At 48.1% G+C, this 11,631-nt stretch overlaps 1 protein-coding gene across 1 annotated transcript in view; it reads left to right on the top strand.

The window, feature by feature from the left end:
* LOC107113962 (protein FAM71C-like) overlaps positions 1–7,680 on the top strand; it is a 28,068-nt gene extending 20,388 nt beyond the window's left edge. Inside the window, exons 4-6 of the mRNA XM_015415372.1 lie at positions 2,652–2,959; positions 5,234–5,283; positions 7,568–7,680. Coding sequence (XP_015270858.1) covers positions 2,652–2,959; positions 5,234–5,283; positions 7,568–7,680 — 471 coding nt within the window. The remainder of the gene's footprint in view (positions 1–2,651; positions 2,960–5,233; positions 5,284–7,567) is intronic.
* The last annotated feature ends 3,951 nt before the right edge of the window (positions 7,681–11,631 follow it).

Raw genomic sequence — 11,631 nt, 5'->3', positions numbered from 1 at the left:
GTAGGGAAATGTTGAGGGACGTAGGAGACATGGGCTGCGACGCACTCAATAATCCACTTTCAATCCACTTCCAATGCACTTCCCAACTGGATTTTACTGTGTTAAGTGGCAAAATCCAGTTGAAAGTGCATCGAAAGCAGATTATTTAGTGCGTACCATAAGCTTTCGAGAAACACAGCTCTCTTTGTCAGATGCATCTGACAAAGAGAGCTGTGTTTCTCAAAAGCTTATGCTACAATGAAGTTTGTTAGTCTAAAGGTGCTACTGGGCTTTTTCCTGTTTTGCGGCAACAGACTAACATGGCCAATGCCTCTGGATCTATTTAGTGTGTGTGTGATTGCAGCCATGGTTTCTGAAGTCCCCCCTCTGTCCTGAAACTTGCAAGGGAGACCTGGGGTGAATTGATTTTTGTTGCTTCTAGTCCTCCTTTCTCAATGGGGTTCAAGCAGATTACTGGATCATCTAATCTGACTGGCAGGGGCTCTCTAAAGCCACAGGGAAAGGTCTTCGACATTCTGATCCTTTTATCGGGAAACACAAGGAACTGAACCCGGGCCCTTCTGCACGGGTGTCAGCTAGCTGCCATTGTATCTGGTGTTACCTGCTTAACACATCTTGTACCCTTCCCCCCCCTGGTTCCTTTTGCTTCCTTATGCTTACTCTGTACTTTGCGGAACTGACCAAGGTCATGCAGCTGGTGGTGGGAGTCGGTGCTTCGCTCAGCTTGTTATGGGTATCTAGCCTGTGAACTGAACCTGTGTTGATTGTGTAGAACTGTTATGTTCCCATGAAATGGGCGCGCGTTTGTAAGTTCTATTCCCGCCAGCGGGAACTGGGCTCATTGGCCCTAACCTGGTTCAAATCCCTTTATTATGTTGCTCATGTGTATTTGTAGTTATTCCTAACAATGTCCTTGTTCCTGCTTGAACCATCGCTTTGAAATAAACCTTGCTTTGATCCAAACGTGGAGTTATTTCGAATGCCTGGGGATCCAACAACGGGGAGCAGATGCTCAACCCACAGAGCCGCAGCTTCTCCCCACCTCCTCTTCAACCTGTTCTGGGCCAAACACAATATGTTATTCCGCCTTCAAGAAAAGAAGTAGTTCAGGAAACCTATTTCAATGGCCCAGTCTGCATCTAGCATTCGCTCTACTGTTTTACCAAACCCACCCTGGAACAGAAAAAGATGCGGCTCAAAACCACATTCAGATACCCCTGGGCCAACACCGTACTGACTGCAGAGTCACCCTTGAACGGCCATAAAACAGCCATAAATCTATGCAGACGGCCACCATAAAACCGAGAGAGCGAACGAAGGGAAAGCGGCACGCAGTCCTGGACACTGCCATAAAATCCGACAATCGATCAAAGTGAAAGTTGCATGCAATGCAGAGAGGAATTTCTCTTCCAACCTGGGTTTGCCAAAACAGCGGAGCAAATGCTAGATGCAGAATGGGCCAGTATTTCACAAGAGGAATCTAGATCCTTCCTGACACTTGAATGCAAAGTGGGACAGCCCAACCCAAGAGAAAGCGCAAGCTGGGGTGTTGAGAGTTTAAGGGATTCTGGGAAGAAGACGCATGTTGTGTCTGTGGACCGCCACTAGAGGTCCACGTCCCGAGTCCCCTAGCTTGGCTCCTAACACCATAGGGGCCAAGGATCCTAGTCCACCTTTTAGTCCACCAATAGGGACTTGGCGGGAGATTCAAACCCTCCAGTAGGACTGTAGGTGTGTCTAGGGTGGGTATATATAGTTGGCCCTTGCCGGCCAGTTCTTGTTCTTGTGTTGTACCGAATAAACGTGACTTGTTCAGCATCTCGTAGTCCGCCTCTCCTTGCATCAAACCCAGTAGTGTTCAAAGGAGGAGGTGGAGACTGGATTTATACCCCGCCCTTCACTTGCAGTGCCACTGACAATGACCTCCACTTACTCTCCTCACAACAGACACCCTGTGAGGTAGGTACATTATGCTTGTATGAACATGTGCACCCAGATTAGAGTCTGCGTTCCTAACCACAACACCAAACTGGCTTTAGACCTCCAGGCAAGGAAAGCAGTAGACGTAGGCAAGGCTATTCTATGAGCTCTGTTCCAGTGAGAGGAGAAGCCAGACGTTTTCCCCAGCCTTTTCCTCCAAACCAATTATCCCAGTGATTTCCCAAGAATTCCAGTGCATCTTTTGGTGTAGTGGTTAAGTGCACAGACTCTAATCTGAGAGAACCGGGTTTGATTCCCCACTCCTCCACTTGCACCTGGCTGGATGACCCTGGGCAAACCATAGTTCTGTCAGAGCTGTTCTCTCAAGGACAGTTCTGGAAAGAGCTCTCTCAGCCCAACCTACCTCACAGGGTGTCTGTCTTGGGGATGGGAAGGGAAAGGAGTTTGTAAACCGCTCTGAGACTCCGACTGAAGGGTGAGGTATAAATCCAATCTCTTCTTCTTCTTCTTGAAACAACTTTAATGCTAGAGGATGGGGTGGGGCGGGGGGTGGGTGGGAAAGTAGCAGAACTCCTGGGCATACGGAGAAGAAAAGCAGGCCTACCTCACAGGGCTGAGATAATGAAGAAGACGCACTTTGGTGCAATCCACATGCTCCCTACTGAGACGTGTTCCTCAGACTTGTTCTCCCGCGATCTGTCTCCCCGTAGAGCACCAGTGCCATTAACCTGGCAGACACCGTGAGCATCCGGACTGTGTACTCCTTCTCCAGAGCGCCCAGCCTCACGCAAGAGGACACCCGGAGCAGGCGGAGCCTGAGCATATCCTTAAAGAGTCAGAAAAGCACCGAGGATCCCTTCTTGCCACCCGTCCTCACTCAAGAAAAGACTCTGGAGCCTGATATCTCTCCCGCCTCGGATAATATGGGGTCGGAGGAGTCTTTGGAGATGGCCCCCAGACACCAGGACCTCAGCCCAGATGGAGACGTGGAATACAAGAGCAGCCCTCCCTCGAGCAGGTACCTGGAAGAGCAACGGGTAGAGGAGCTCAGGGTCGGGGGAACTTGGATTTATCCTGCGGGCCCCCAAGACTTAATAGACTGCCGGATCTGGACTGGGAGATTCACAGAGCTTTGGGGGTGGAGCAGTGTTCCCTCTAAGCTGAGTTAGTGTGAGCTACCTCACAGTTTTTTAGCCTCCAGCTCACACATTTTTGTCTTAGCTCAGGAAGGATGGCTCCAGAGCAAACTGATTTATGCAGCAGCCAAATCGCTCGCTCACAACTTTAATGCCAGGAGCTCATAAAGTAGAATTTTTGTTCACAAGACTCCACAGCTTACAGGGAGCATTGCTCAGCAGGGTCAAATGCCACAGAGTCCACCCTCCAAAGCAGCTGCTTGCTTCAGGACTCTCTGTCACCTGGAGAGTCCACCAGTGGTAATTCTTTCTCTTTTTTTAATTTAAATTTTATTGAACTGTTTTAACAAACAAAGAAGAAACAGAGAAATAAAAGTTAACAATAACACTTGATCTGATCCAATGAGAGTGAACTACCACAACTTACATCTCTTCATATATCTAGGTTATTAAAGCATAAACATTGCACAAACATACTAAATCAGAAAAAAGGACAGATTTATGTACACTGGGTTCTCTGGAACTATCCCACTATTCTCTAAATACTCTGTCACTGGGACCAAACTGCCTGAAACAACTTTTGACTTTTAACTGTGTTAGATGACAGCACATTCGATGAAATACGGCTGTAAATAAAACCACCAGTTGTAATTCCATGATATCTCTGGGCTACACCCAGATGGTAGCAAGCAGTGTTCCCGCTAGCTAAGCTGAGTTAGTGTGAGCTAGCTCACAGTTTTTGAGCCGCCAGCTCACACATTGTTGCCTTAGTTCAGGAAAGATGGCTCCACAGCAAACTAACTGATGCAGCCACCAAATTGCTCGCTTACAACTTTAATGCCAGTAAGCTCACAAAATAGAATTTTTGCTCACAAGACTCCACAGCTTAGAGGGAGCCTTGGTGGCAACCCTATAAAACAGTCCCAGGAGCAATAAAATAAAACAGTTTTAGAAAACAAAGGCAGTACGAATGAACCCGCTTGGCAAATGCCAAGGATATCAGCAGCCTGAAATGCTCCTGCTCTGGGGTCATTTTGTAGAAAAAGAGGTGCAGGAGCTCATTAGCATAACTTATTTGCATATGTCACACCCCCTGACATCACCGGAAGTGTGTCAGAAGGCACCACTGGACTGTTTTGGATTGCTAGCTATTGGGGGGAGGGATGAGTGTCAGGTTCGACAGCCAACAACGGAGTACACGCTTATCAGAAAGGTTATACTTTATTGCAGAGCTAGGGAGGCATTAACATAGTCACTGTTAAGAATGGCAATGGTCCTACAAGCATAATGGGATATAGGGTATTCGTATGCACCGCCCCTTTCCATAAGCCAATTAGCCAGGCTCCCGCACGCGGGAGAAGGGTCCCCAGGCCGTTAGAGGCCGCAGCTGGGAACCGAAAGCGCTCCCATGGTTCCAGGCATCCCAGACACTACACCAGCAACCTGCAAGGTCATTGATAAGCAAGCAGTATAGAAGCAAAAGTAAAGAAGCAGCATCTGGCCCAAATAGGAAGAGAATTCTCCCCCCCCCCCAAATCTCCGTAGTCTGGGAGATCAGTTGTAATTCCCCAGGCCCCACCTGGAGGTTTGCAACCCTAGGTACAGTCACCCCTCCCTTTCCTCCTCCTACCAACTGTCTGTTCAGCAAGGGGATGGAGGAAGAGAAGTGAATGCAGGAGCTGTGAATCATGGTGGCTGTGTTGGCATTCTAATGAAATGCAAGCACTCCTCCACATGCAGCTACTGGAGTGACCTTGGGTCAGTCACGGGTTCTCTCAGAGCTGTTCTTGAAAGAGCAGTTCTTGAAAGAGCTCTCTCAGCCCCACCTACCTCCCAGGGTGCCTGTTGTGGGGAGGGGAAGAGAAAGGAGATTGTAAACCGCTCTGAGACTCCGAGTGAAGGGTGGGAGATAAATCCAATCTCTTCTTCTTCTCTTCATTGTGGTAAGATAACCCTGCTCTCCACACAACGCAGACCCAGTCTGATTCAGGGGCCCCTATTAATACAATTTTTAAAAAAATGGTGGATCCATTCACAGATCTCCCATAATCATGTGTAGTTTTGGCCTTGAATTCATTCTGGGATCGGGGGGGGGGAGGATATAAGGTATGATGAGACCAGAGAGATGAGATGTCTGATGAGGGCTGTTCTTTCAGAAGGAGCAGTAAAAGCAGAAGAACGAGCCGAAGCAAATCTCCCCGGAGAGGTAGGAGATACCACATTTTGTCCCCTAAGAACCACCAAGTCATCGATTCCTAGAGTCAGTCACCAGCCCCATGCTTCTAGACCAGGGGATGGTCGAGCTATGGCTGAGGAGCCACATGTGGCTCTTTCACATATACTTTGTGGCTCCCAGCAGGGCATGCCTCCCTGATCGGTCTTCCCTTCCCCAGCCAGTGGTTCCCCTCCCTGGGAAAGCTTGAGGGGGGGGGAAGCAGAGAAAGAAAGCAGCTTTAACTTTAAATGCACTCTCAAAGCCCCCTTCCTGCCCACTGGCTTGGAGAAGGCATTTGTCTCTTTAAATCCCTTCTCCGAGCCATGCCAGCCACTGTGGGGAGGGGGGGGGGGGCTTGGAGGACGCATTTAAAGTTAAAGTTGCTTTTTTTCCACCTCTCCCCTCCCTCCTCCATCCGTTTGCTTTCTTTCCACTTTCTTTCTTTCCACATTTCTTTCTTTCTGTCTCTCTCTCCTTCTCCCCTCCCCCCCATCTAAACTTAAATGTGTTCTCTGAGCCCTGCCACACTGGCAGACTAGCTTGGCTCGGAGAACACATTTGTCTCTTTAATTTAATATAAAAATTGCATATTTTCCAATAAAAACGTGTAAGTTCATGTCTTGCGGCTCTCAAACACCTGATGTGTATTCTGTGTGGCTCTTATATTAAGCAAGTTTGGCTGCCCCTGTTCTAGACCAGCATTCCCCCCCCACACACAGAGGTTTCATCCAAAGTTGACTTGGGGGGTTCATTCCCCCCCCCAGCCAAAAGACTCTAGAAATTCTCACAAGGACCTACCCTTCCTCCCATCCAAGTTCAGCACGGCACCTGTTCTCTAACCTTTGCTTGGTCCAACATCAAGTCTCACCCAGAAAACCCCTGGAGAATTTTGAAGTGAAGCCTGGAGAGGGTAAAGACCTCAGTGGGTACAAGCCTGTAGAGTTCACTCTCCAAAGCATCCCCGTTCTACCAGAAAACCCATCTCTCTCATCTGGAAACTCCAGGAGAACTCCAGGCCCCACCTGGAGGTTGGCAAAAAACCTACCCAAGATTCTGTCTCAGAACCTTTTTTTCACATATCCCAGGGATATGTGCAGCTAAAAGCCTTCTTCTCACTTGACTGAACACCACCTCTCTGAGCTTGGGGGAGGGAGATTTTCAGAGCAAAAGGCCTGCCTTCCAAAGAAATTTCAGCCCCCCGCCCCACCCCACATTTCTCATTTTATGAAATCAAAGGTGACCCATTCTTTGCTTCATTTCTCCCATTGTGCCATACATGTCCTCTTTGCCCTCCTTCCTCAAATCTCTCTCCCTATTCATCTCTTTCTCCCCCCCCCACCACCTCAACTTTATCCCCATCCATTGATCCAGTGTTTTATCTTTCCCTTCCTCCTGTCTCTGGACATGGCTTCCACTACAGGCTTATATCCATTTTATAGACTTCATGACATTCCCAAAGAATCTTGGGAATTATAATTTGGTGAGACTGCTGAGAATTTTCTGTTACCCCCTCTGTTTGGTGCAGGGGTTAGGAGTGCAGACTCTCATCTGGGAGAACCGGGTTTGATTCCCCACTCCTCCACTTGCACCTGCTGGTGTGACCTTGGGTCAGTTGCAAGTTATTTCCGAGCTGTTATCTCAAGGGCAGTTCTTGGAAGAGCTCTCTCAGCCCCACTTACCTCACAGGGTGTCTGTTGCGGGGAGGGGGAGGGAAAGGAGATTGTAAGCTGCTCTGAGACTCCTTCGGGTAGTGAAGGGCGGGGTATAAATCCAATCTCTTCTTCTTCTCTTCCCATAAGAACTACAGTTCCCAGGAGTCCTTGAGGAATAGTCAACTGAGTATGGAACCAGCTGAAATCTGTGGTGCAGACAGATCCTCTTTTTTTCTGCCCTTCACCCATCCATTTTTCTCTTTCTCCGTCCATCTCTCTCTCAGAACTTCTTTTAGGGTTCCTATCAGAAATACTCCCCTCCGTCCCTTCCCTCGCGATGCACTCACCCTACTGATATACCACTTTGTGGGCATTAACGTCCTGTGTAGCGGAAGGCAATGGCAAATCACCTCTGATCTTGAAAACCCCATGGAGGGGTTGCCATAAGTTGGCTGTCACTTGACAGCACTCTGCGCCACCAATGCGTTATGTGTGTCTTGAGAGCGAGTCCCATTGGACTCAACGGGGCATACTTTCAAGTAAAATACTGTAGGATTGGCTGAGAGATATCTTGTCTCTGAGACCTGAGCCCCTTTTCTCTCTGTCTTTTGGTTTCTCTGCAGCTTCTCGCCGGAAGCCCAGCAAAATCCTCTCCCTCATCACATCTTGTTCCTGGGGCAGCGTGAAGAGTGGAAGGCGGGAGTCCAAGGGCAAGGCCAAAGGGAAGAAACACTAAAGGAAGACTCAGCACAGAAGAACCCCTCATATCCTCATCACTGTAATAAACGTGACTGGTTATAAACACTAAGTCTGGCTTGGGAGGGGGTCAAAGCACGGGGACGATGCTAGGGGTCATGCCCCGGTGGTAGAGCTAGGGTCCCCACAACCTTTTTGAGCCTGCAGGCGCCTTTGGAATTCTGACACAGTGTGGTGGGCGCAGTCACAAAATGGCTGCCTCTGGCTACTGCAGCTTACTTTCAGGGGGAAATCACTGTGAATAATGGCTGTTCCACTGAATACGGCTGAATGCACATGTTGAATAGACCCAGTACAAATCACATATCACAGACCACTGTTAAAAACAATACATCGTTTTATAAGCAACACTTACAAATGTAAACTCCTAAATAATGAGCCAATCACAACACTGACAAAGTAATAAACATAGGAGAAATTCCAACTTGTGGCAAAACCTTACAACAGACATGAACAAAGTGTCAGCTTGTTCTGACTGGTGACAAACGCTTGCAGCAAATGTAAGCATCAATTTGATGAGCACCTAGGTTTCCACTCGTTTTGGAAGGTCTTCCTCAGAAGAGGATCAACTCCAAAGGTATTTTCATTACAGTCTCTTGCACGGAGTTGTCCGAAATCAATCTTCAAATAGAATACGTCAATCACCAAATGATCTTTATAAGGAACAAGAACCTTCCAGCTTTAACATCATTGGCAACTTCTCTGAGAAATTTTTGCCAACGATGTTTAAGTTGGAAAGCTTTTGTTCCTCATAAAGATAACTTGGTGACTGGCGTATTCTGTTTAAAGATTGGTTTCAGACAACTCCATGCAAGAGACTGTAATGAAAATACCTTTGGAGTTGATCCTTTTCTGAGGAAGACTTCTTCCGAAACGAGTGGAAACAGACAGACTGTGCCCCCAAAACCATAACCTAGAGTGTTGCCTTCATCGTTGGCAACGCAATGACGTCACTTCTGGGTGACATCATCGTGCCAGTGCCGGCACCATGAGAGGGGGCTTTTCAGGGGTGGTGCTTCCCCCACTGGCCAGTGGTGGATTGGAGCCCTCAAAATTGGGGGAAACCCCACCGTGGTGCGGGGGATGGCTACCCTAAGAAGGTCCTAAATTCAATCTCTTGGCATGTCCAGTTTAAAAGATTGGGCAATATGTGATTTGAAATACCTCAGCCTGAGATTCAGCAGAGCTGCTCCATGTCTTGAGTAAACAATACTGACCTTGATGTATTTATAATCTGAATCGGTATAAGGCAGCTGCTTGTTTTTCTCTGTGTGTTCAGAGTGGAATGTGCCCTGGTGTGGAACGTCAGCATTCAGGGGCATTAGCAATTTAGGAGTCATGAAACTTGGCTTGAATCTCAGGTCCCCAACACTGCAAAGGTGTGCAAACAAGAATTTCAGAGGCCCAAGTGACAGTATCAGAGTAAAACTCTTTCAGGGCTGTACCACTTGAAGCAACCAGTTGGGTGTGTGGGACTTTTGAATGGTCTGCGGGAAAGGTTTCTCCTCAGCTCACCCACAGGTGGTGCCCAATGCAGATTAGACCACGGAGCACACGGAGAAGGGCTTCGCCCTCCCCCCTGCCATGTGCCGTTTTTGTGAACTGAGGTGGTCTTGGGGCACTCTTTGGCCTGTTGGGGAAACCGCATGGGCTTCCCCAGTGGCCCAAGAGAAACTCTTTAGGTTGTTTCAGGCCAGGAAAGGGGCACGAGGGGAGAAGTGGAAGCCCCATCTCCACATGGGCCTTAGTCCCAGTTCAAATTAGGCACCCTGTGTGTGGGAACTGAGGAGAACCCGCAACTCATGCCTGACTCTGAGACGGACTGGGGGACCCCGGACCTGGACTCCATAATGCATCAATCAACCCACAGGATAATCGGACGGGGGGGGGAGGGGGGAGAAACACATCTCTTTGAAGTATTGAACTTGGGGCAGGAATCTATTTCCGATTGTGCGCACCTCAGCACTGCGGCCAAGGACCTGAAGTAAGCCGTTGGCTTTAGGACAGGCTGTTCTTCCACTTGAACCCCAGAGTGAAAATCCTCCATCGACAATCAATCAGTCTTCACACCTTTGGATCGTCCTGTGCTTAATGCGTCCAGAGGCACAGAGCCAATGGCTAGTGGAGGCCCCTCATTTTCTCCGCTTGGGGGGCACCTTCATTACAGTTCTCAGGGGGACACCAGGAACATTAACCAACCGGCTTGATTCTCCAAGCTGGCCCAACAGGGTTTGCGACTCTCTGCCACGGGGACTGCTAATTACCTCAGGCAGTGTGGAGAGTGGCTTGTGAACCCCTGGCAAGTCAGAAAATTATCACTTGGATTAGATTGTGCTGGGGGGGGAGGCAGAAAGGAGGGGGTAGGAGGACATTTTACACCTCAGGAGGCAGAGGATTAAGTGGCGGTGTGTGAAGGGCCCAATAAACTTGTGAATTGCATGAAAGAATCTCTTTTAAATGCCATTTTTACCATTTCTAAAACATCTTTCAAAGTTCGAAAGATTATACTTCCCGGTGTAGGGGAAGATAATAAAAACAGTTCTTTCAGCTTCTCTGTTCCATTAAGTCAGCCATATGACAAAGCTATATTTGGGGGCTTTGATTCAGCTTCAGTCTCTCAAAACGAGCTGCTCCAGATGAGCATTGTTACCCCAGAATTTAAAACACACGGCTCTTTCACTGAGATCCCAACAAGAATCACCATGTATGCTCAAACCCCAAATCCAAACCTTTCCTTTGGATCTAACACCAAGCAGTAAGGAGAGCTTTTTGAGTTCAACAGAACGCTTCAATGGGTTGAATGTTAAAAAACAGAAAAGGAGATGGGGGAGATTTCTCAGACCATGATCTCAAGCCCTAATCCTGTAAACACATAGATGCTCATCAGATCCGCTGTACGTGCAGAGTCTGAGGGGAATCTACTCAAAACTTTTTGATATCCTAATCCAGGGACTACATACAATTTGACTGTACACAGGAGCCTGAGAGATGGAACCCCAAAGTCCACATTTTAAAGTCTACTATCCTCAGGCCCACGGGAGGGGGGGGAGGAATTAGCCACATATGTATAGAGTAAATCCAGACTCAAGGAACCTTGGCAATGAAAACAGAGTTGCACTTATCTGTATCTGTTGTTCATCTATGTCTTCTGCGCAGACAAATATTGGGATGGCACTTTCGCAGGCTGGCCACGGGACTTTTTTCCTAGTTTAAAAACGCCAAAGAGGGGGTGTCCTGCCCCTCTTGGAGCTGACACACACATGGGATTCCCACAAGGGGTTGGCATGGAAAACATTCAATATTTTTCAGGTTCAGGTAAACCAAACCCAAAAAATATCAGTAAACACCAATATTCTTGAATCCTAGTATCGGTATTATACTGGGATTTAGGAAATACTCTGCATTGCCGAAAATATTCAGCCCGCCATTGGAGCGTGTCGGTTTCACTCCCCCTCCAAGGGGAAGAGGAGTGAAACTGACCAGCTCTCCCTCCCCTGGGCTGGCCGCCAGGGCAGGCCAACTGGGGAAGTGAAAACAGATTGGGGAGGCTTTTATTACCTGTATGCGAATTTGATGCTATTCACAGGTTTTACCAGTTCCCTTAATCCAATCTTAGCTATACCTCTCACTCAGTTACACAGGCATCTTGACTCCAATTAACCCTTCCTGGCAACTAACCCCCACCCCACCCTCTCGCTACCTATATATAATGGTTGAGGAAGTCTTGTTTCAATGCACCTGCAGTAGTGTTCATGCACACGAAAGCTTATACCCAGAATTAAACTTTGTTGGTCTCAAAAGCACCACTGGGTTCAAACTTTGTTCTGATGCTTCAGTCCAACACGGCTACCCACCTGAATCTATCACCAGCTAGTTTGGTGTAGTGGTGTGGTACCATTGCATAATAGAATTTCAGACCAGGACTTGACTG

This window comes from Gekko japonicus, unplaced genomic scaffold, assembly GCF_001447785.1.
Source record: "Gekko japonicus isolate JY-2015 unplaced genomic scaffold, Gekko_japonicus_V1.1 scaffold921, whole genome shotgun sequence".
In the NCBI taxonomy this organism is placed as follows: domain Eukaryota; kingdom Metazoa; phylum Chordata; class Lepidosauria; order Squamata; family Gekkonidae; genus Gekko; species Gekko japonicus.
This window is presented reverse-complemented; position numbering and strand designations above follow the sequence as displayed.